General features: G+C 45.2%; 1 protein-coding gene across 1 annotated transcript in view; it reads right to left on the bottom strand.

Annotated features, from left to right (window-relative positions):
* GRIK5 (glutamate ionotropic receptor kainate type subunit 5) overlaps positions 1-25,541 on the bottom strand; it is a 66,096-nt gene that overhangs the window by 34,641 nt on the left and 5,914 nt on the right. The window contains exons 2-3 of the mRNA XM_087940103.1: positions 2,813-2,948; positions 734-898 (exon numbers count right to left, since the gene is read on the bottom strand). Coding sequence (XP_087796229.1) covers positions 734-898; positions 2,813-2,897 — 250 coding nt within the window. The 5' untranslated portion in view covers positions 2,898-2,948. The remainder of the gene's footprint in view (positions 1-733; positions 899-2,812; positions 2,949-25,541) is intronic.

Raw genomic sequence — 25,541 nt, 5'->3', positions numbered from 1 at the left:
CAGATGGCCTAGACTGGCCTTCCAAGGCTTCAAACTTTGACGTTGGCTTTCAGAGGCTCTTTTAGGAAAAAGGGCCACACCTGAGGGCCACACCTGCCCAGATTCATAAGCTCTGTGACAGAGGGAAAACCTTCTTGTTTTTTGTCATTGCTCCCTCTCATGACAAAAGATTTCTTGTAGGCCCCTGAACAGTTTTTATCCCAGAGCTATAATTGCACTTAACGATGAACTTAAAGACCCACCATCAATGAGCTGTTGGACAGTATTGCTTGTTCTGTTGTGTGGATGCTTGGGTGGTTTTAGGGAGCGGAGAAGTTTGGCGGGTGGGGCGGTGTTTGGGGATTGTCATATGTGTTGGGTCTGGTCTCTGGGTGCTATGTGAATTTCATTGTATGTATACTGTACGTTGTATGTATGTACAATGACAGTAAAGAATTCAAATTCAATGGAGAACCCAGAAGCTCATCACTCACAGACCCTAGAGATAAGGATGCTATTCTTACAAGCAGGACTTTCCAGCTGACAGGTTCAACACAACACACAGTTGCATCCTGATGTGGGTTTTGTACAGTTAAGCCCACTTCGATGGATGGACAGAGCCAGCTCAAGATATTATAACTGATGGCTCCTTGCGGTGGTCCCTCCTTAACGTCAAGAAGCTCCACCTTCTTGGCTTCCTGGTCTCATGAGTTGAGAAGACCATCCATACCCCGCATGAGGGCACCCAACGTACTGGTATCGGTGGTCTCGTACTGGCTGTCCCGTTGCAGTTCGAAGATCTCCACCTCCACCCGGGCCTTGGCGGGCACTTCAATGATGCTGTTGATGTGTTCACGGGCCAAAGCTAAGGCGAGTCGCTCCCCACGGCCACACACAGTCTGGTCATCCAAAATGGCAGCTAGTCGTTGGATAGGGAATGGGTACAAAAAAGAGGGAGGGAGGGAGGATCAGAGAGATAGAAGGAAGGATCAGAAAAAGAAGAAAGGATCAGAGAGATGAAGAAGAAAGGATCAGAAAAGGAAGGATCAGAAAAGGAAGGATCAGAGATAGAAGAAGGAAGGATCAGAAAAGGAAGGAAGGATCAGAGAGATAGAAGAAGAAAGGATCACAAAAGGAAGGAAGGAAGGAAGGAAGGAAGGAAGGAAGGAAGGAAGGAAGGAAGGAAGGAAGGAAGGAAGGAAGGAAGGAAGGAAGGAAGGAAGGAAAGATCGTTTTGATTACTGCCAAATAAACTTTCTTCTGATGTGAAGCTCTTGGAGCACAGAAGTTGACTTTCTCACCCACCTCCAAAAGATGACTGTCAACCCTTCCAAATATGTGGAGGTGACATCCCCCAGAATTCCTGGCCAGTACAATAAACAAACTGGAATGTTGGGAATTATTATCGGGAGCAGTGTTTCTCAAACATGGCAACTTTCAGACGACTGGAATTCAACTCCCAGAATTCCCCAGCCAGCCATGCCAAGGTTGAAAAACACTGATCTGTAGGATGTCAGATCAAGTTGGATCAAAATACGCCTGCTCTGACTTTCTTCATCTTTCTTGTTTCCTTGTCTTTTTCTTTAACCTTGCAAATTCCTGGATCCTTGTTTTTGTTTTGCTTTTTGTCTACAACCTCAGCCTTTGACAAACTCTTCCAGGGACCTTCACAGCTTCATTCTTCCAGCTAGAGACATCTGAGTTTGTCCAAGGCTAAGGTTTGTCCAAATCTGTACAGAAGAGTACAAAACTCCCAGGTTCTGCCATTTTTCCTGGAGCCATATAGATGCAGGGATGATAATTACGTGTTGAACCACAACTGAGACCCCTTCTTCTACCACTGTCATGCCCAACACCATACTACCTGAGATCCTGGCTCCCTGCCCAAAGCTTCAACGAGCCTCAGTGATGTTGAGGTTCTCTTAGAATAACAGAAAGGACCTTGGAAGTTGGTGGTGCCCAAACTTTCCAGCTTGGCGGCCCAGCCCGGTGCCAGGTGGAGGGCATCTGAGTGGCAGGTGCATACTCACGCATGGCTCCGTTTGTTGTGAGCGACAGGCGTTCATGCCCTCCTCTCGTGTGAATGGAGCTTTGTACGCAAGCAGAGGGTGCTTGAGCTCACACGCAACGCTCCACTCCTGTGAGCAGCAGCTGCTTGTGTGCAAAACTCCACTTACAAGCAGAAGGTACTTTAGTGGAGAGAGCTTGTGCCTACACGTGAACCTCCGGCCACGCGAGCAGAGCGTGCTTGCACGTGAAACTCCCTTCTCACGAGTGGGACGTTGAGCAAAATGCAAGGGCCCTCCACTCACACAAGTAAAGCTTGCACGGTGCGGGTACTTGCCCACCTCTCCTGCGGCCCAGTTTCGAACAGGAGTTGGAGACCCCTGTTCTAGTCCAACCAACTCCTCGAACAGGAGACCCTTATACCCTTTCAGACTCTTCTTAAAAACCTCCGGCGATGGAGCACCTGGCTGGCCTTCCCCTCCCCTCCCAGGAGTCCCCATGTGGCCCGTTTTGGATGCAGGTAAGTTCAGGGCGCACACGGAGGTTTGGGGAGGGTGAAAAACGGGCCTCCTGAAATGGGCCCATTTCCAGCTTCCACAGAGCCTCTGGAGCCCGGGGAGGCCATTTTCGTCCTCCTGGAGGCTCGAGGAAACCCTCCACAGCCTGGGAAGGGCCAAAACACACACACACCGCCGTGGTGCAGGAGACCAGCTAGGCCATGCCCGCCATGGCCACGCCCATCCAGCAACCGGGCAGAGAACCCGTTGCTAAGATTTTTGAAGCCCACCCCCCTGCGACCGTCCCACAGGAAAAGTCTTCTACTCACCCATGCGCAGAGAGGACAACAGCTCCAGGCTCTGGTGGGTGAAGCCAAGTATCAGCAGCAGCAGCAGTGCGGGCAAAGCCGGCATCTTCTACCCCTCCTCATGGAGAAAGTTCGGCCGTGGCCTCTGCGCTGCCACCTGGAAGGAGGACAGAAAGATGCCCAAACCCCGCTTGGCATGAGTGCCTGGAACAGGTCGTCTCAGGGAGACGAGCGTCTGACAACTGAAGGTTGGACGGCCTGAGAGAAGGAAGATCCTGGTGGTGGCAATTTGGTTCTTCTTGACCTATTTGAAACCCAGGTCAAAGATTGGGACGGCACGCAGCAAGATCAAGAAGAAACTTGGATTTATGGATGCTTTTAAAGGGTTTGCAAGAGGCAGTTCACACACACACACACACACACACACACACACACACACGGATCTGCAAATTTAGCTGAATCAAAGGAGAATGAGAATTGCCAACAATGCGCACTCTCTCTCTCTCTTTCTCTCAGGGACCTTGCAAATTGGCTTTAGGCCACAGGTTCATGCTTCACTGTTTCTCCTGCATGCATAAAGCATCCTAAATTTCTCCCTACCGTTTATTGGTTCATTACCTTTTTAATTAACCCAGGCAGAAATATAGGGTTCTTCCCACCATCAGTTGTGTCTTTGCTTGTTTGTTTACATCCTGCCTTTATTATTGTTATATGTAACTCAAAGAGGTGAACTTCTCCAACACCCCTTCCTCTTCCTATTTTCCCCAGAATAACCACCTCACAATAACCACAACAACCACAGGTTGGGCTGACAGAAGGGGACGGCCTGAAGTCCCCCAGGCTGGCTTTCATGCCTAAGGTGGGACTAGAAATCAGAGCCTTCTGCTTCCTAGATGGGTGTCTTAAACACTGGACCAAACTGAACTCTGGACTCAGCATGGGAGACTAGCTACAGGATCATAAATATGGCTGGAGGCCTGAGGGCTAGAAGGGGTCTTCTTGAAGCATAGGTTCATACTGGCATTTCAGCCTATCCACTTCCTGCTTCAAACTTCCTGTTGTTTGGCATGACCACGAATGCGAAACCAAACAACAGGATCACAGCTCACCAGTTCAAATCCCCCGACAACTAAGACTAACCTGAGCACAACCAAGCCCCCACCTGAACAGAACACACCCCCAGCCAATCAGAACACAACCAACCCCCCAACCAATCAGAACACAGCCAACCCTCCAACCAATCAGAACACCCCCCCACCCAATCAGAACACAGCCAAGCCCCCACCCAATCAAGTCAAATCCCCCACTAGCAGTTAAAAGGAAGAAGCAGCTGCAAGCTCACATTACTCCGAGAAGCACAAAGCCGAAGACACAAGCCTGAAGATGATGAATGAGACTTCATCGAAACGTCTCCTAGATACTTCCAATTTTACGCGGGAGAAAACCCGAATAACTCACTCTCCCTCTCTCTGTGTGTGTGTGTGTATATATATGTATGTATGTGTGTGTGTTGTATGTATATGTATATGTATATGTATATGTATGTATGTGTATGTGTATGTGTGTATATATATATATATATATATATATATATATATATTTATTTTTCAGTTACTTAAGATGGATTCAGCTTTGTTCGATAGCCACGCTGTTGTGCTTTGTTGTAGAATCTCAGAACATCTGCCATCATCAGGCTTCTGTATAAGAAGATGAACACTATACAGAAGCCTGATGATGGCAGATGAGATTCTGCCAGAACGTTGCTACAACTTTAAAAGCACAACTACAATGACGTGGGAAAATACCCGAACAAAGCTGAATGCCATACATACATACATACATACATATAAAATTCTCACTGGGCCTCCAGCAAAAATAATTAAATAAATCAGAGTGTTCCTGAGGCCAAATGCCAACCTCCCGCACAGCGCCTCCTAGTGGCCACTCGCTCCAGCATTTTCCCCTCTCAAAGCCTTAGGCATCCTTCCAACCGCTGATGCTGCAAAGGACTGGAGGGCATGCACACACACACACACACACACACACACACACACACAGACACCCTGGTTACACATGACACCCATCTTGCTTTGCGCTGAGTCAGCAACACTCCCTTGTCCTAGTACTCTGAGTTCACCTTGAGCATTAATTTTTTGTTTTCCATCCATCATCAGCAAACAGGAAGGAGTAGCGGGGAACGATATCAGTTTCTTTGGTCCCTTGGTCCAAAAGGAAGGTGGGGAAGGAAGGCCAAAGCTTTAAAAAATCAAAATAAAAACCAGGTCCTGCACTCTGACATCTTACCTGGGAGGACATCAAGTCCCCCAGAGAAGAAGTTAGCCCAGCCGCAAAAGAGACAAAGAATAAAAACCTCAACTCAACTAGTTTAAATGCATCGTGTCCCAGAGTAAGGTAGACCTTGACTTTCAACCAAAATTGGTGATGTGGCGATCCATTTGACGACTGGAAATTGTGGGCTCAATTATGGTTGTAAGTTGAGGAAACTATCTGGTAAAGTCCTACATTTAGGCAAGAAAAACCCAAAGTACACTTATAGACTGGGTGAAATCAGGCTTAATAGCTGGAACTGTGAGATGGATCTTGGAGTCTTAGTGGACAACCAGCTAAATAGGAGCCAGCAGTGTGCAGCAGCCACCGAAAAAGCCAATGCAATCCTAAATTGCATTAACAGAGGGATACAATCGAGATCAAGGGAGGTACTAGCACCACTCTATGAAGCCTTAGTAAGACCAGCTTTGGTCACCACATTATAAAAAAGATGTTGAGACTCTAGAAAAAGTACAGAGTAGAGTAACCAGGATGACTGGAGACCAAAACATATGAAGAATGCTTACAGGAACTGAGTTTGGCTAGTCTAGTGAAGAGAAGGACCAGGGAAGATACGATAGCAGTGTTCCAATATTTGAGGGGCTGCCACAGGGAGGAGGAAGGGGTCAAGCTATTCTCCAAAGCACCTATAGGCCAGACAAGGAATAATCGATGGAAACTGAACAAGGAGAGATTCAACCTGGAAATAAGGAGGAACTTTCTGACAGTGAGAACAATCAACCAGTGGAACAGAAGTTGCCTTCAGAAGTTGTGGGAGCTTCGTCACTTGAGACTTTCAAGATATTGGACTGCCATCCGTCAGAAATGGTGTAGGGTCTCTTGCTTGGGCAGTGGGTTGGACTAGATGACCTACAAGGTCCCTTCCAACTCTGATTGTCTGTTAACTGTTATTTATCTGGTTGGGACAGTGAAAAACAGATAGTCCTCAATTTACAACCGTTCATTTAGTGACCATTTGAAGTTATAACTTCAGACTATTATTCACACTTACGGTGGCTGCAGCATTCCCATGGTCACATGATCAAAATTTGGCTGCTTGGCAACTGTCTCATATTTATGACGGCTGCGTGGTGACCTTCTGATGAGCGAAGCCAATGAGGAAGATAGATTCATTTAGCGACCGTGTTACTAATTTCATCGCCGCAGCGATTCACTTAATAACTGTGGCAAGAGAGGTTGTTAAAACAGGGGCAGAACTAGTATGCTGTGACTGGACCCAGAGAGCCAGAAAAACTAACATGGTTTCCCCAGGACTTAAAGGTGGCCTTTCCATGGAATAAAAATAGAAGTGAGAAATAAATGAAGATTAGTGAAATAAAAGATGTACATTAATCTAGAGATGCAAACAATATGATGACTATTATATTTGACCGTTAAGATTACCTTATTCAAAATATTTTTATTAGAAGATATGTTAAGAGGAAGAAATGAATAGAGTTATAATACTGATTATTAATATTGTAAGATTAGGGAATTCTTATTCTTATTATTGCAATGGATATTGTAAACGTTGATTGTAATTGCACAGAGATATTTGTACTCAGATAGCACAATGTTTAATGAAGGGGCCCCCAAACTTGGCAACCTTAAGACTGGTGGACTTCAACTCCCAGAATTCCCAAACCAGCATGGCTAGCTCAGGAATTCTGGGAGTTGAAGTCCACGGGTCATAAAGAGGCCATCTTTGCTCACTCCTGGTTGGCTCAGGAATTCTGGGAGTTGAAGTCCACAAGTCTTAAAGTTGCCGAGTTTGGAGACCTTTGGTTTAATGGAAGATAATATATTCAAGTTAAAAAATAAAAAACTTTTTTTTAAAAAAGGTGGTTTTTCCACCACCGTTACATCAGGCTGAGGGGCGGGGGGAATAGCAGCACGCAGCAAATTCTCTCTCCTCTCTGCAAGGCTGAACGTTCAGGAGCACCAACATGAAACGGATCCGCAAACAATAAGATGAGGCTGACATTTGCACAACCATCTTTGGCTTAAAGGTGAGGGAAGGATTTCTGGATTGGGCTTTTTCCAAGGAAGAAGGCAAGTAGGCTGCAGAGAAGAAGGGAAATTGAAATTGGGAAGCTGAGAGGAAGGAGGGAGGGTCCTTTTTTCCCAAAAGCTGATGAAGTTGGACCACAAATCGGGGTCTTTTCGTTGCTGTATGGATTTTGACAGGCCAGACTCTGGTAGCCAAATCTGTCATTCTTCTATTGCTGTTGCCAAAATTCTCTTTTCTCCACTGGCTTAAAGAGAAGAAGCAGGCACTGCTGTTTGGGCCAAGAAAATGATCCCTTCCATGCTTCGGTCACAAAGGACACCTCTCTGCGTTCTGCTGCAGAAAAAGGGGACCTGGAGTAGCTGCACATCCAAGCTAATTTGTCCCACAAAAGATCAGGAGATGTTTGGGTCTTCTTCAATGCTCCCTCATCAATCCTATGGGCCTAGATTAGAGATAGGCAACTATGGCCCCTTCACAACTTGTGAACTTCAACTCCCAGAATTCCTGAACCAGCATGGCTAGCTCAGGAATTCTGGGAGTTGAAGTCCACGGGTCATAAAGAGGCCATCTTTGCTCACTCCTGGTTGGCTCAGGAATTCTGGTTCCCCGAGTTGACTCAGGAATTTGGTGAAGTCCACAGATCATGAAGAGGCCATCTTTGCTCACTCCTGGTTGACTCAGGAATTCTGGGAGTTGAAGTCCACAGATCATGAAGAGGCCATCTTTGCTCACTCCTAGTTGGCTCAGGAATTCTGGGAGTGAAGGGACCATAGTTACCTACCCCTGGCCTAGGTGATTTATCAATGCTTAACAAAACTGGGAACCAATGACAGGAAAATGAAGGCAACATTTTGGAATCCAATACAGGATTCCTCAACTTACAACCACAATGGAGCCAAAATTTCCATTGCTAAGCAAGACAATTGGTGAGTTGTGCCCCATGTTACGGCCTTTTGCCACAGTTGTTAAGTAAATCTGGCTTCCTCCATTGACTTTGCTTGTTGGAAGCTGGCTGGGAAGTTTACAAATGATGATCACATGAACCTCAGACAATGGAACTGACTTAAATACACAACAGTTGTAAAATGCCCAGATTTTGATCACTTTAACATGGGAATGCTGCAATGGTTTTAAGTGTGAAAAACAGCCATAAGTCACTTTTTTCAACGCCATTGTAACTTCGGTCACTAAATGAATGTTTGCAAGTCAAGGGCTACCTTTACTACTATTCGAGGATTTGCAGAATAGACTGTATTCTGATTATCCAATGCCAGCTCCAATTAAGGATTGTGCCTCCCCGCAGGCGTTTATACTGTTCAATAATTCTGTTCTCGAAAATGTGCCTCCAAAATTAATTAGAGATTCATTTTCACAACAGTCTCCAAGCTGAATTCCAGAACCAACTTCCAGGAGTCTTCACACTGAGCCTTTTTCTTTAAAATAAAATAATAAAAATGATTTCTTATATTTGCATGCTGAGTGAAGATACCTGGCGAAGCCCGTAGCAGAGCTGGGATCAGCAGTTGGCACTGCTGGGCACTTGCCAAAAGGCGTTGCTCAGCAAGAGCTCACTATTAAATCTCCTCCCATGGCACCCCTCAGCCCCACAGCTTTTCTGCTGTTTGATTTTGAGGCCTATCCACCTGGCCTCTTGAGTGAAGAAAAAAGTTGGTGCGGGGGAGCCAGTTTGGTCTAGTGGTAAAGTTAGAAACAGGGAGACTATGAGTTCTACTCCGGACGTAAGCATGAAAGGTAGCTGGGTGACTTTGGGGCCAATCACAAAAAGATGGTGAGTTCTAGACCCGCCTTAGCCGTGAAAGATGGATGGGTGACTTGGGGGCAGTTAGTCCCACCTTACGCATGAAAAGCGGATGGGTGAGTTGGGGTCCAGTCACCAGGAGACGGTGAGTTCTAGTCCCGCCTTGCCCAATAAAGATGGCTGGGAGATTTGGGGCCAGTGTCTTTCTCTCTCTCTCTACCCAACCTATCTCACAGGGTTTTTGTTGCAGGCAAAAATATGAGGAGGAAGGAGATAGTCACTTCCTTGAATTATTTACAAAAATAATAAAGGTGGGACTTTAAAAAAAAAAAAATCTAAGGGCATCCAGTCATCTATCCTAACAGCATTTGCAGATCTATCCTAATAGCATTTGGAGGATGACTTACTATAATATATTTAGCTACCTCAGCGAATTATCTTTCCAAATTCTGCCTACAACACTTCCTTCCAACCCTAAAGTGCTGCTGTCTTCAGGTTGATGGTAGCTGAGCTCTGTTATCCGTCCACAAGACAGGTCAATGAAGACAAGGTGGCAGCTGTTATTGCTTGACTTTAGCCTGACACCTTGAATTTCATAGCCTTTAATTGTGGAGTTTGCCACAATCTTGACTGACACAAGTGGATGCAGCCCGTGGTTGCTCTCGTCCCAAACACCTAAGCTTGGGATATTGCTGATTGGTAGGGTCTCCCTGACTATGAATGACCATGTGGAAGAATGTCTTTTCTATCAGTTTGTGAATGCCCCGAAATCTCAGCGAAGACATGGTTGCCGGTTGCCCCAAAGAGGCCGAGCACGTTGCCCATCTTAGCATTATCCAGGCCCGAAGCTTTAGACCTGAGGGTACCCAACCACGCTGACTTTTAAGACTTGTGGACTTCAACTCCCAGAATCCTGGGAGTTGATGTCCACGAGTCTTATCGTTGCCAAGGTTGGACACCCCTACTTTAGGCCCATGCAATAAGGAGGAACTGCTGTGGGCAACTTCTCCAGCCTGGCTTGACTTAATGAGGAAAACAGCCTCTTGGTACCACGTGACTGCAGTTGCCAGGCAACAAGAAGCTGCTAACAAGGATGCCACGGTTGCTAGGCAAAGCCATCTGCAGTGCCGCGGCCCTTCCCAACTGAGTTGCCCCTTCTCTCCTCCAAGGGGAGGGAATTCCTTGAAAGAACAGCAACTGGGGCCCACCACGAGGTTGGAGCCAGAGAGAAAAGTCAGCTTTTCCTTGGCTTTCCCACCCAGTGTCCATCAAGGGGTCCTGATGGGGAGTGATGGGGAAGAGAACTTTAGGTGTGATTCTGCACAGCCACTTGTCTGAAATGGTATTGGGTCTCCTGTTTGAGCACGGGGTTGGAACAGATGACTTCCAAAGGCCCTTCCAATTCTGCTATTCTACGTTCTATTTTTCTCTCATCAGCCTTCAGCCTTCAAATTTGGCCCAAATTCTTATTTGTAAATTTTTATTTTAACAACAAATCCATCCAAACAGTGTGTCGACTGGGTACATATCTTGTGCAATAATAATTACAATTATAGTTATAATTAATTCTAATTTCTTACTATAATATCAATCACTAAATTTGGCCCAAATTCTATACGTCTGTGATGGCAAACCTATGGCACTTATGTCACAGGTGGCACGCAGAGCCATTTGTCTAGGCAGGCAAGCCCCAGCAAAACTTACCTGCACTGCCGCATGTGCAAGCCTCCCAGCTGATTTTCGGCCTGTTTGAGGCCGTTTTCAGCCTCCCAGAGGCTCGAGGGAAGCTTCTGCAGCCTTTGGAGGCTGGCAAACAGGCCAGGCCCATTTCATCACTTCCTGTATTTCCAGAAATACCGGAAGTGGCAAAATGGGCCCATTTTTCGGCCTCCAAAGCTGCAGAGGCTTCCCTCAAGCCTCTGGGAGGCCGAAAAAGGCCTCAAATGGGTCGAAAATCAGCTGGGAGGTGGGCGCATGCGCAGTGCAGGTAAGGGGGTGGTGGGGGGTTATGTGTGCATTTGCAAGGGCGTGGGGGGCTACACGCATTCCCTTCTGGGTGCTAGTGCAATTTTCAGCACAGGAGGCCCAAAGGGTTAGCCACAACTGCTATACATAGTTCTGGAACTAAATCTTACTGGGACTCCGAGGACCCAAAGATCCCCATTTGCACACCAAGGGACATCGGACTCTTCTGTGTTTGCAATGCAACCCAAACAAGTCATAGCTCCTGAGATCACAAATAAGAAGATCCTTGGTCTGAAAAGAGAAGCGATATTCCCTCTTTTCCAGCAACTAACTCACACCTCACCATCTCTAAAGATAGAAGTCAGTTTGATATACTGGTTAAGGAGCTGGCCTAGAAACTGGGAGAGTGTGAGTTCTAGTATCAGTTTATACATGAAAGGCAGCTGAGTGAATTTGAGCCAATCTCAAGGAGGCTATGAGTTCTAGTCCTGCCTTAGACGTGAGAGGCGGCTGGGCACTTTGGGCGAATCACTAGGCAACTGTGAATTCTAGTCCTGCCTTAGGTACAAAAGCCTGTTGGGCAGTGGTGGGATTCAAAAAAATTTACTACCGGTTCTGTGGGCGTGGCTTGGTGGGCATGATATGATTTGGTGGGTGTGGCTTGGTGGGCATGGCAGGGGAGGGATACTACAAAATCCCCATTCCCTCCCCATCCCACTGACCTGCTTTCCAGCTCTGTTCTCCTGTGCAGGGCAACCAAAGAAGATCCAGCCAATCAGCTGGGACTTGGGAGGCGGAGAATAGATGGGGTGGGGCCAGTCAGAGGCGATATTTCCCGGTTCTCCAAACTACTCAAAATTTCCGCTACTGGTTCTCCAGAACTGGCCAGAACCAGCTGAATACCACCTCTGCTGTTGGGTTATTTGGAGCCAAACACCAAGAGACCGTGAGTTCTAGTCCCACCTCAGGCATAAAAGGCGGCTGGAAGACTTTTGGGCAATCACTAGGCGACTGTGAGTTCTAGTCCTGCCTCAGATACGAAAGCTTATTGGGTGACTTTGGGTCAGTCGCTCTCCTTCACCTCAACCCACCTCACAGGTTGCTGCTGTTGGGAAAAGAGGAGGCGGAAGGAGTGTCAGATATGTTTGCCACCTTGAGTTACTTATAAAGTAATAAAGCCGGATAAAATTCAAACAAACAAACAAATAAATAAATATAAACAGGGGAGAAAGATTTTGTGCAGGGAAAACAATCCTATTCAGCCTCTTCTTTTATCCTACAGTGTTTGGTGAGCTCTCACCCATCCTCAGTCCCTGTGGTTATTCTTATTTTTTAAGAATTTTTAAAAGTGATCCTCCTGCCCTCCCAGGAGCTTTTTAGATTGGACTTCTAGACTCTGCCGATTTCTCTCTCCTTCTAAAGGTTTGGGAGCCTTCTGCTTACAGTGCCTCGGGCCAGCCTTTGCCTACAGCTTGGAAATTTGGGGCTCCCGGTTTCAGGTGCTGCTTAACGGAATATTTAAATGCCAAGTTCTCCCTCATTGACTTGCATGAGTGTCATTCATATTCACAGCACATTTGGAAAAAAAAGAAAGAAAGAAAGAAAGAAAGTGTATTTGCATCCAAGTCGAATGCCCACACCCACACCGGTTGCACTGCTCCTGGCAGGTTCACAACCTTGAATGGTTTCTTCAGTGCATGTAAACAAGGTCACCAAAATAATAATAATAATAATAATAATAATAATAATAATAATAATAATAATAATAATAATAATACAAAGAATAAAAGGATTTATGGAGCAAATCTAACTACTGCAACCTTCTAATATTCTGAATAATTCTGTCTGCATTTTGTCGTCGAAAGGAGAAAGGTACCCCTTAAACAAGTTCTCTAGATCATGCTAACACCATATATGTCTGTGTGTGTGTGTGTGTGTGTGTGTGTGTATGTATATGTATATGTGTGTGTGTGCGCGTGTGTGCATGTGTACATACACACACATTAGCAGGGTATCTGTGCTTCGCTACAAAACTATGTGATCGGGAAAGTTTTTGGGTTGGAAAAAAAGGGGGGCAAATTGTGCCTCTGCCTACAAGCATGCATTGGTATTCATCTGGTTAGCATCCTGTCAGTGTGTGAGAGAGTTGAGGGCTGTTTGGAAAGTGAAACAGTATTTGCTGTGTGAGCAAGGAGACAGCAAGGAGCCTGGGCATGGCTTAGCTCAACTATTCTGTACTAAAGCTGCTTGGTGCTGTGAAACTAAAACTGGAACTCCTCTGCTTGTGTTTTGTATTTGAAACATATTTATTTTCAGGTGGCGGGGGGTAGAACTCCTTAGCATCAGAGTGTGTTAATAATAATAATAATAATAATAATATAGGAAATACTAATGCTGTGATGGTCATTTTGAAAAATCCTTTCTTAGTGAGCACCTAGAACATACGTGCCAAATTTAACTTTTGTAGCCTTTACAGTTCTGGAGATTTTGTGATGATGCGCGAGTGGTATTTCGCTTTTATATGTATAAATAAAATATAACTATGTAAATATATATACATATATATTTCCTGTGAAAGTTCTTGAGATGTATTTGTTTTTATTACTTATTTACGAGACTACAGGTAGTTCTCGATTTACAATCCCAACGGAGCTCAAAGTTTCTGTTGCTAACCAAGGCACTTGAGTTTTTTGCCTCATTTTAGGACCTTTCTCGCCACAGAAGTGAATCGCTGCCCCTGTTACATTAACAACACTGTTGTTAAGTGAATCCGGCTTCCCTGTTGATTTTGCTGGTCAAAAGGTCGCCCAAGGGGGGAATCCCGTAACCCCCGGAAGAATGCCAACCGTCATAAATGTGAGTCAGTTGCCGAGTGTCTGAACTCTTGACCATGAGGGTGCTGCCAACGGTCGTAAGTGTGAAAAACGGCCAAAAGTCATTTTTTTCAACACTGTTGTAACTTATGGTCACTAAATGAACTGCTGGAAGTCAAGGACTACTGCTATGTGAAAAAATGAGCCACCTGTAACCAGTTCAAAGTAAGTCAGGCCTTTGTTAGCTGGCTAGAAGGAAGAGCCAGACAGAAAGGGGGACTTTATGTACAGAGAAGAGGAACCAGGATGATGAGGGGACTGGAGGCTAAAACATACAATGAACAGTTGCAGGAACTGGGCCTGGCTAGTCTAGGGAAGAGAAGGACCAGGGGAGACAGGAGAGCAGCCTTCCAATATTTGAGGGGCTGCCCCAGAGAGGAGGAAGGGGTCAAGCTATTTTCTAAAGCATCTGAAGGCCAGACAAGGAACAATGGATGGAAACTGAACAAGGAGAGATTCAACCTGGAAATAAGGACGAACTTTCTGACAGGGAGAACAATCAACCCATGGAACAGAAGTTGCCCTCGGAAATTGTGGGAGCTTCATCACTTGAGATTTTCAAGAAGAGATTGGACTGCCATTTGTCAGAAATGGTGTAGGGTCTCCCGCTTGGGTGGGGGGTTGGACTAGATGACCTACAACTCTGGTCCCTTCCAACTCTGATTATCTGTTTATTTGCCATTTTTTGTTTCATCAGGGCTGCTACATCTCCAGAAGCCACCTAGGAAAAAATAAAATAAATACACCCACAGGTGTTCTTCGTACCAGCAGGACACCGGCAATGATGAGTAAAACGTTAGATTTAACTCTTTGCCTGTCTACAGGTATTAAAATACAGAAGAATCCCGCTGAGCGAAAAGGGAAACAGCTCCACTGGGCGTTAAACAACACCGCGGCAGCTGTAGAATGGCGTATTCTACCCTCCGTCGTGTTTTGAACACAATGCAGTGACATACAGGCAGTCCTCAATTTATGACCAGTTGCTGAGTGATCGAAATTACAACGGATCCCCCCAAAAGGGGTTGAGGATTCAGGGATCCAAATGGCTGCCCCCGTTTCCCCTCCCTCCCCACTTTCACAAAGGCTGCATTTTGGCAACTCGGCCTGCGTTTACAACCGTTTGCATCGTCCTATAGTTACACGACCATGATTTACCACGTTTTTGCTCAAAACCAGCATTTATTTCTGGTTTCTAGCAAAAATAAAAATAAAAATTCCACCCTATATAGGGAACCATGAGTTTACTTAATGAAACAGATCGTAAAAATGGACGTGGTCCTATGGTGATCTGCTTACCGGCTGAAACTGTGAGCTCAATTGCAGTCGTACGTTGAGGACTATCTGATTGGGAGAGGGGAATACAGGTAGTCCTCAATTTACAACCGTTTGTTTAGTGGCCATACAAAGTTACGACGTCACTGAAAAAAGTAACTTTGGAACTGTTGTTCACGCTTTACAACCGTTGCAGCATTCCCGCGGTCACGTGACCAAAATTTGCCCGCTTGGCAACTGACTCATATTTACATCCCAGGATCATATGATCCCCTTTTGTGACCTTCTGATGAGCGAAGTCCATGGGGAAGCCAGATTCACTTAACAACCATGTTACTCATTTAACAACGGCAGGGACAAACCGTGGCAGGAAAGTTCATAGAATGGGGCAAAATTCGCGGAACTGTCTCCATGAGCAACCATTTTGATTGTCATAGGTTGAGAACTACCTGTCTTATCCCACATTTTGCCTGCAAGTGAAGCCTAGTACACAAAATTATCTGCTGCAAAATTGTCCTACCCGTCAATGAATATTTCAGCTTCAACCGCAACAATACAAGAGCATACAACAGATGCAAACTCAATGTAAACCGCTCCAAACTTGATTGCAGAAAGTACGACTTCGGCAACAGAGTGGTCAATGTCTGGAATGCACTACCTGACTCTATTGTTACATCCTCAAACCCCCCACTCCTTTAACCTTAAACTATCCACTATTGACCTCACCCCATTCCTAAGAGGTCTGTAAGGGGCATTTATTGGAACCTATTTCCTGTATTCTTACTCATGTTTATACTTATACCTATTATCTTGTAAGTGATTGACAAATCTAATAAATAAATAAAATAAAAAATAAAAGAAGGAAGGAAAGAAGGAAGGAAGGGTGAAGGAAGGAGAGTAGAGAAGGGGAAGGAAGGGAGAGAAAAGAAGGGAGGGAGTGGGAGGAAGGAAGGAGAGAGAAGAATGCAGGGAAGAGAGAAAAAAGGGAGGGAGGAGGAGGAAGGAAGGAAGGAAGGAAGGAAGGAAGGAAGGAAGGAAGGAAAGAAGGAAGGAAAGAAGGAAGGAAAGAAGGAAAGGAAGGAGAGAATACCCCTTCCTAAAGGTCTGTAAAGGGCGTGCAAAAGTGCACCATCATGCCTACCTGTCCCATTGTCCCCATTTATTCGTACCTATTTCCTCTCTTCTTACTCATATTTATCCTTATACCTATTACCTTGTAAGCGATTGACAAATCAAAATTAAAAGTGGAAAATGTTTTGTCACAAAGGCCAGCCACATTTTCATCCGTATCTCCGACTTTTGGATGAAACTTTTCCACAGCCCTCCAAAACGATGCATTAAAACACTGGATAATTCATTGTCCTCACACAACCTTGCAAATCCATTACTACCCCCCCGCCTCTTTTAAGCATTCTAGGTTCGTGAAACAGAAGGACTCCACAAGGCTATATATGGAACAAAGCTCAGCCCTCTCCACTTTTCGGCTCCAATTTACACATTCAGCAAACGGTGAAAGATTTAAACTGCACCCTTGAAAAGCGGCGGGGAAAGGCCTGAGCGGCTAAACATTTATTTATTTCTTGTATTTATTCATTTGGGCCCTGCCTTTGTTATTTTTATAAATCACTCAAAGCGACGAACATTCTCATATGTACTTTTTCCTGCTTTGTATTGATTCCACAGAGGCTTGGCATGCCGGTCTGTTGTCTAATTGTCTCTGGCCCAAAAAATTTGATAGGCTGAAAGTAATGTTAGTATGGCTAAATAAAACACCCTCCTCCTCCTCTTTCCCCCCCCCCCCCACAACAGCAACCCTGGACTGTTGGACTGGACTGAGATAGAGTGACTGGCCCAAAGTCACCCAGTTGGCTTCCCTGCCTAAGGTGGGACTAGAACTCCCAGTCTCCTGGAGACCGGCCAAAATCACTCCACCAGTTTTTGTGCCTAAGAGGGGACTAGAATTCCCTGTCTCCTAATGATTGATCCAAAATCACCACGCTGGTTTTCATTCCCAATGCAGAACTAGAACTCCCAGTCTCCTGGAGACTGGCCCAAGTCAGTTTTTTGTACCTAAAGCAGGACTAGAACTCTCAGTCTAATAGTGATTGGTCCAAAGTCACCAAACTGGTTTTCATTCCCAAAGCGGAACTAGAACTCCCAGTCTCCTGGAGACTGGCCAAAGTCACCCAGCCAGCTTTTCTACCTAACATGAGACTAGGACTCCCTAGTAATTGGTCCAAAGTCACCAAGCTGGCTTTCACGGCTAAAGCGGGACTAGAATTCACCGTCTCCTAGTTTCTAGGCCAGCAGCTTAACCACTTAACATCCACCCATCTTTTAAAAAATGAATTCCGCCCACCTTTTCTTTTTTAAAGCCAGTGTGTCAGATCAAAGGATCCCATTCAATGTCCTTAGGGCTCTTCTTCCCACACTCCACAGAGGCATAATCAAATTTGCAAACCTCCTTCCTCTCACCCACCCCTTGCAAACTTGCGGGAGCGAAACCACGCCATTCTCACTCAACGCTTTACTACCGGAAAAGAAATGTAAGCCAGCCTACATGTATGACGTACAACTTACATCCAAAGCACAGAGATTTAATTCAGGCCTGGCTTGCAGCTAATCAAGATTATTTTTTCCTCATTCAGGACGGCTGCAACACAAGTCAAACGGCCTCCGTTGAGGCAGGAGGTGAAACCAAGCAAAAAAAAACAACCAATTAAAACAAGCAAGGAGCTGCTGCTATTTAACATGAGTAGGTGGGGGATGAATTAACATTCTTTGACATGTTTTGTTTTCTATTTATAATGCACTCTTTGTGGGGCACCTCCTTGCTTCCCTGCCAAACCTTCCAGGTCTGTATTTATCTGACAGTTCGACCATATTAACGGTCCTTTCGGCATATCAGATGCTTCCTGGGCTAAGAGACGATTAGAAAGCAGAAACGGCACGCAGGCAGCCTTTGTGGAATTGATACGGGATGGGGGATATGACAATGGAAAGGTAATAAAGCATAAGAGATTAGCGCACACACACACCCCAATCCAGCTGCCCTGGGAGCCTAGAACTACCGGCTCGGTGTCTGGCAGGTGTCCCCAAGGAGACCTTTTTTCAAAAAAAAAAGAAAAAAGCTGAAACCAAAATAGCTGATTTCATCCAGAGACCTTCAGAAGCGAAAGGTTCCTCAAATCTGTTTCTTCTTGTACAATGAGCTGATGGAACTGCGCCAGCCTCTAAAGCTTGGGTACACGGTGAGGAAGCAACTGAGGACGCCGGGAGGACTTCAAGGGGGCATTTCACGGAGGCCTTAACCAACGCCACACGTTCACACACACACACACACACACACAAAAACCCACAGAGAAACAGACTTTCTTGGGCTCACACTGGCTGGGATAGACCAACGTGCTTTAAGAAACAATATATGTACATATACATATACATATACATATAAGCCTGACTTCGCGGGTATTTGTATGTGGATCTTTGGTTATTCAGGTTTTCTCCGCGTAAGATTGGCAGTATTACCGGGAGACTGCCAAGACTGCCAATCTTACGCGGGAGAAAACCCGTATGACCAAAGATCCATACACACACACACACACACACACACACACACACACACACACATATATATCGAGAGAGGGGTGGGGGAGACGAACCCAATACACAAGCCCGGTGATGGCAGATGAGATTCTGCCGAAATGTTGCTACAACTTTAAAAGCACAACTATAATGACGTGGGAAAATACCCGAACAGAGCTGAATACCAGACATGTAAGTTCCCACGAAAACTTAAGAAAATATATATATATGTTTTCTTAAGTTTTTCAGGTACTTACATGTATGGTATTCAGCTTTGTTCAGGTATTTTCCCACGTCATTATAGTTGTGCTTAAAGATATAACAACGTTCGGCAGAATCTCATCTGCCATCATCAGGCTTCTGTATTGTGTTCATACATTGTGATGTGGGAAAATACCCGAACAAAGCTGAATACCATACATACATACATACATACATACATGCATACATACTTACATATATATAAAAAATTTGGAAGAATTGGGGATATGGAGGGAAAATAAAAAGGATGAGAAGGAGGGGAGGGGGAGGAGGGAGGAGGAATAAAGAAGGCGGAGGAAAAGAGGAGGAAGGGAAGAAGGAAAAGAGGAGGGAGAAGGAAAAGAGAAGAAGGAGGAGGGGAAGGAAAAGAGGAGGAGAAGGAAAAGAGGAGGAGGAGGGTGGAAGGAAAAGAGGAGGAAGAGAAGGAAAGGAGGAGGGTAGAAGGAAAAGCTGAGGATGAGAAGGAAAAGAGGCGGCGATAGAAAAGAGGAAATGGGGAAAGGAAAAGAGGAGGAGGAGGAGAAGGAAAAGAGGAGGAGGGGAAGGAAAACAGGAAGAGGGGGAAGAAAAAGAGGAGGAGGAGGAGGAAGAGAAGGCTTCTGATCTTTTTTTTACACTGGATATAAACACATTTATATTTTGCTCCCTTTCTCTAAGGTTCCATCACAGCTTCCTTCTTTCCACAAGCAACCCCTTCTAATCTTGGTTGGGGTGAGGAGGGGGGACACAGTTTGAACCCTTCAGCTTGTGCCCCCTTGCTACAAAAATTGTTTTTGTTTTGTTTTTAACTGGGAATTGGACAAAGCCCCCACACAGCATAATACTCAATTTACAACCATTCACTTTAGCAATCGTTCAAAATTACAACAGGAAATGGGGGGAAGCGACTTATGACCAAATGGGGCAAACTCACTTAACACACGTTTCGCTTTGCAAAACATACAATTCTGGGCTCCTTCGTGGTCGTAACTTGAGGACTACCCGAACTGCAGAACCTCCCAACCGCCTCTGGTTTTGGCAGCTGCAGAAGGAAAATACCAATAATTGAACCCTGGTACCCAGCAGACTCGACTCACCGACCAGCTGTTTGAGGACGAGCAAAACTAACAATGATGCGTACCTCAGTTCTGCCGTCCCGTGGAGCATCCATTGCCTGTCCTATTGATTAGGAACCTGGATTATTCCTCCTGTCATACGTTTAGGACCGAACTTGTATTACAGCCCTTCTCCATAGGAATCCCCGCTTAGCTGCGGGCAAAGCCTTACTAAGAGTTTAATGGGATCAAAGAACTCCTGCCTATAAAGCCTACGATACCAGCACGGGAAGAAGGGTTGCTGAGATAATCAGCTTACCAAAGTGCTGGTTATGCCAGCTGCCTTTTCCAGATCTAACCCGGTATCTTTATCAAACAACACAGAGGCATAAGACTCGCGGAGTAGTAACTGGTCTGCTGTGTGTGATCTGCGTCCACCTGGGGTTCGGCGAGGATGAAAGCTTACCTGGGTCGCTTTGGCGAGGCTGATGTTCTCAGAGGTGCTTTTTCCAAGAGGCCACTGGGCTTTCTTCGTTTGGCCTTGACGGCGTTTCGCGTCTCGTCCAAGGAGCTTCTTCAGTTCTTCGGTCAGAATGGAAGAAGCTTCTTGGAGGAGAAACGAAATGTCTTCAAGGAAAAATCAAAGAAGTCCAGTGGCCTCCTGGAAAAAGCACCTTTGGGACAACCATGACCTGGAGTCAGCAGTGTGCAGCAGCAGCCAAAAAAGCCAATGCAATCCTAAGTTGCATTAACAGAGGGATACAATCAAGATCAAGTGAGGTACTAATACCACTCTGTAAAGCCTTAGTAAGACCACACCTAGAGTACTGCATCCAGTTTTGTTCACCACATTACAAAAAAGATGTTGAGAATCTAGAAAAAGTACAGAGAAGAGATGATTTGGGGACTGGAGGCTAAAACATACAATGAACGGTTGCAGGAACTGGGCTTGGCTAGTCTAGTGAAGAGAAGGACCAGGGGAGACAGGACAGTGGTCCTCCAATATTTGAGGGGCTGCCAAAGGGAGGAGGAAGGGGTCAAGCTATTTTCTAAAGCGCCTGTAGGCCAGACAAGGAATAATGGGTGGAAACCGATCAAAGAGAGATTTAACCTGGAAATAAGGAGAAACTTTCTGACAGTGAGAACAATCAACCAATGGAACAGCTGTGAGAGCATCATCACTTGAGACCTCCAAGAAGAGACTGGACTGCCATCTGTCAGAAATGATGTAGGGTCTCCCACTTGGGCAGGGGGTTGGACTAAATGACCTACAAGGTCCCTTCCAATTCTGATTACCTGTTAAGTTGTGGGATGACTGAGAATCTTCATCGATCGCCTTCACTCCTATTCTATGGAATATTCTTTCCCCAGAGGGGAAGGGTGACCCCTTTTTCTTGGCTTCCCAAAATGGGTTTAAACATGGTTCTGGGGGCCTTGCATGCAGAGCCCAAAGAAGCACCCCACTGTAAGGCTGGTTGGTGCCACGAGAGTCTTCTCATTGCCCTTGCAAACTATTTTTTTTAACAGGGTTTAATTACAGCACTGATGATGTTCCCTAGGTGGGTAATGAAACGTCTCCAAGAATACAACCAAGCTCAGAGAGCACCAAGGACCCCCTCTGGTCAACCCTGAGCTGCAAATATTCTCCTTTATAAGGATTTGATTATTCTTGCTTCCTTAAAAACGTTGCTACAATTTTAAATTCTAAAGCCTTAACTTTTTAATTTGTATATACTACAGGTAGTCCTCGATTACAACAGTTCATTTAGTGACCGTTCAAAGTTGCAGCAGCATTGAACAAAGTGACTTATGACGGTTCTTCACACTTATGACTGTTTGAGCCTCCCCCGTGGTCATGTGATCAAAATTCAGGAGCTTGGCAGCTGGCTCGTATTTATGCTGGTTGCAGTGTCCCAGGGACACGTGATCACCTCTTGCGATGTTCTGACAAAGCAAAGTCAATGGGGAGCCAGATTCACTTAATGACTTAACAACGGCTGTGGTTCACTTAAGAACAAAGCAAGCCAGCTTGTAAAATGGGGGCAAGCTCACTTAAACAAATGTTTCACTCAACAACAGAAATGTTGGGCTTAATTATGTCCGCCCTTGTTATCGTGTTTGATGCCTTATTGTACACTGCCCCAAAATGTGAAATTGAAATGAATAATTAAATATACATTCTAGCTGAGTCCGGTTACCTCAAGACGCCGGGCTCTTTTTAATAGGCCAAATTCTCCCGACACCCCTGAACGGAAAGGATACTCAAGGTGAAGGATCATTTGTAGCTCAACCGTCCTACAGGCATAAACCTATTTCTGAATTGTGCCACGGGGGAAAATTCCAGACAATCTAGTTAACAGGAACAAACCAGTGATAAAGCCGAACAAACATTTGCTCAGTGCTACACAAGGCTAATACATTCTGATTGATGTCTGAAGGAGAATAAAAATATCGGGGAAAACATTTGGTGCAGCTCATTATCCCTAAAGTCTTTCTTTTCTTAGTCCTTCCAAGTAGAGATGGACTTGCATGAGCTCTTCAGATCATACCTGTCCACCAGGAGCTCCATTCTGTCTTTTGATAATCCTGAGACGGTCACACACCTGAGTCAATGGATGAACTTCCAAAAATGGGGGTTGGAACTGGGTTTCCTCCCGTTTCTAATTCAACTCTCAAGATGGAGACCTGTAGCCTTCTAGAAATTACTCTCCTATAATTCCCAGTATCCCTCTTGGTCTAATGGTTAAGGCACCAGGCTGAAAAGTGGGAGACGGTGAGTTCTAGTTCTGCCTTAGCTGAGAAAGCCATCTGGGTGACTTTGGGCCAATCAGCAGCAGACAGTGAGTTCGAGTCCTGCCTTAGCCGTGAAACTCAGCTGGGTGATTGGGCCAGCCTTGCCTTGGTATGAAAGCCAGCTGGGTGACTTCAGGCCAGTCGTTCTCTCTCATCCCAACCGACTTCACAGGGTTGTTGTGGGGGAAATAGGAGGAGGAAGTTGTGTTGAATATGTTTGCTGCCTTGAGTTGTTTGTAAAAATGATAAAGACAGGATGCAAACAAAATAAATACATTAAATAAAAAAATCCCTCTGTATTAGCAACGTTGGCTGGAGCTTTGGGGGGTTATGGTAACATCTGGCAGGTTTTAGACTCCCAGTCTCTGCTATATCTAGTCACAGCCAGTGCTTCTTCTACTTCACACCAGATTATATTTCCAGGATATTCTCCCATCCTATGTCACCATTCTCCTTCTGAACAACACAAACAGATCCACAGACTGTTTTTTTTTTCATTTTTACAATAGGAGGATGCTCCTAAAACAAAGGAGGTTTACTACTGTATACAATCACGCCACCTTTCCACAGAATCACAACTGTATGAAGCAAATATGGTATTTTAATTTTCTATCGGTATTATTTATCTATAATCCCATAAGTAACATGGAAATGGAAGAATGCAATACTTATTTTCTCTCCCCAATACCAAAATCAGCATTGGATTCTAAAATAGCCCTTTCTGGGTCCAATTATTTGTCTAAAAATGAACGGAAATGTTTCTGAAATCTTTTCTTCTCTGGACTTTCTTCTCTGGACTGAGGAAAAAGCTTTGCTTTTTCCTTGAGGAGCAGAGGTGGGATTCAAATTTTTAACAACTGGTTCTGTGGGCGTGGCTTAGGTGGTGGGCGTGGCTTGGTGGTCATGTTATTGGCTGGGTGTGGCCAACTCAATATCACTCACATCGAGGCACGCATCTCCTCACCTGGCCTCTCATGACTGTGGGGATGCTGCAACAGTCATAAGTGTGAAAAACGGTCATAAGTCACTTTTTTCAGTGCCATTGTAACTTTGAATGGTCGCTCCACACAAGCAAAGGACCAGCAAAGGAGGGGGAAAAAACTCCAGAGAAGTTCCTGAGACAGGAAGTCCAGTCCTGCCAAGAATGTAATAAGGGTTAACCGAGAGGCAGTTTCTGTAAGCAACACCAGAATGTTTCCTTCCTGCCTTCCTTACAGGATTAGCCCAGTAATTTCTTCTAACAACCGGTTCTCTGAACTGCTTGGAATGTTAACAATCGTTCTAGTGAATAGGTGCGAACTGGTAGAATCTCACCCCTGTTGAGAAGGCTTCTGCTTTTAAAAAATATTAAGGGTGTGAACACGCAACCCTATATGGCATGGGGTTCTGGATACCTGGGCAGCCATCTCACCCCCTTGGGACTATCCTGCCCCACTCCTGCCAGCAGAAAAGGCCTGCTACGGATCCCATCTGCTAAGGAATTCCAATAGGCAGATTCAAGGAGAAGAGCCTTTTCCTCCAATCCTGTGGAACACCCCACCACCGGAGGTGAGAACTACTCCCCATCCTTTTTGCCTTGCCAAGAGCTATTAAACGTTGGCTTTGCCACTTGGCCTGAGGTTCACCACTGGAGGTGACTGATGGGGTAAGAAGAAGAAGGCCTCAAGCCTTGACAGCTGTCCCTTAGTCTTGTTTTTTTTTCATATACAGTGGAATCTTTGGTACTCAGCTGCTTTGAAACTCATTGAACTTGGTGCTCAATGCATTTTGACGCGAAAAATTTGGCCCGGTACTCATTGTTTGTTTGGTACTCAACACACAAGCTAGAAATTATTGGTGTTGGCTTCCTTGTGACTCACTACATTATTCCTTATGGGAAAAATTAGGGGGGGGGGGCGGGAAGACTCAACATGCCTCCTGGAACCAATTAATGATGAGTACCAAGGTACCACTGTAGTTTTAAATTTGTAATTAGAATTAAAATACTTTATTTGATTAGACACACAAAAGGAAATTGTCTCTGGTGCAGAAGCTCCCAAGGCACATGCAAAACAACAGAGTAATAATAACCATAATATGATACCGATAAGAGAAAGTAATAATGAAGACTAGAAGAATGAAAATAATACTACAGTCATACAACAGTGTGAATGAATATATTCAGGCATAGAACAATGCTGGATTAGGTGTTCAGCAGAGTGAACGCCTAACTTGCATTGTTTTAATATTTTAATTGTTTTTGCCTGTTTCATAAATCTGTAAGTCGGCTTATAAGAGTTGCCTCATACGGGAGATTTGTAGCATAAAAATTTAATAAATAAATGCTAAAAGAAAATGCATCTCTTTCCCAAGTGCCTTCCTACGATCTCCTCCAAAGGGACGTAAGTGCGCTTCAGAGTAGAGAGCCCACCACACAAAAAATTAATGTCCTATTTCACTGAGTGCTTACTTAAACATGCATCGCCACTTCCTTGCACTCCCTGCTCCCTGTTTGCATCCATTCTTCCAGCCTTCTACTACAGGTTTGCTCTTGAAATCCCAGCCCACGGTTGTCTTGGCTCTCCACAACTGCCGTGTAAGGGATACTCCTTGTACAAAGGGGGAGTTTTGTATCTTGCTGCAAACTACTCCAGCCTCAGTGGCTAAAGACGGCAGCCATCTCTTAGCCCTACTTTTCTCGGCTAATGTCTGAAGCTTGTTTCTAGAAAAAGAGTGAATTTCACACACACACACGCACCCCAGTTACAAAGACACTCAACAGTCCCTTTGTGGATGCAGCCCTGTGCAGAAACCAAAATCAAAATGGCAGAACTCAGCTACCTAATGCTGCGATTGGTTCTTTAACTGGCTTGGGCCATCCCACTGCCCC

The sequence above is a fragment of the Pseudonaja textilis genome, chromosome 10 (assembly GCF_049901715.1).
Source record: "Pseudonaja textilis isolate UNSWEBS1 chromosome 10, rPseTex1.2, whole genome shotgun sequence".
Lineage (NCBI taxonomy): Eukaryota > Metazoa > Chordata > Lepidosauria > Squamata > Elapidae > Pseudonaja > Pseudonaja textilis.
The sequence above is the reverse complement of the archived record's forward strand: the minus strand, read 5'-3'. Positions and strand labels throughout refer to the sequence as shown.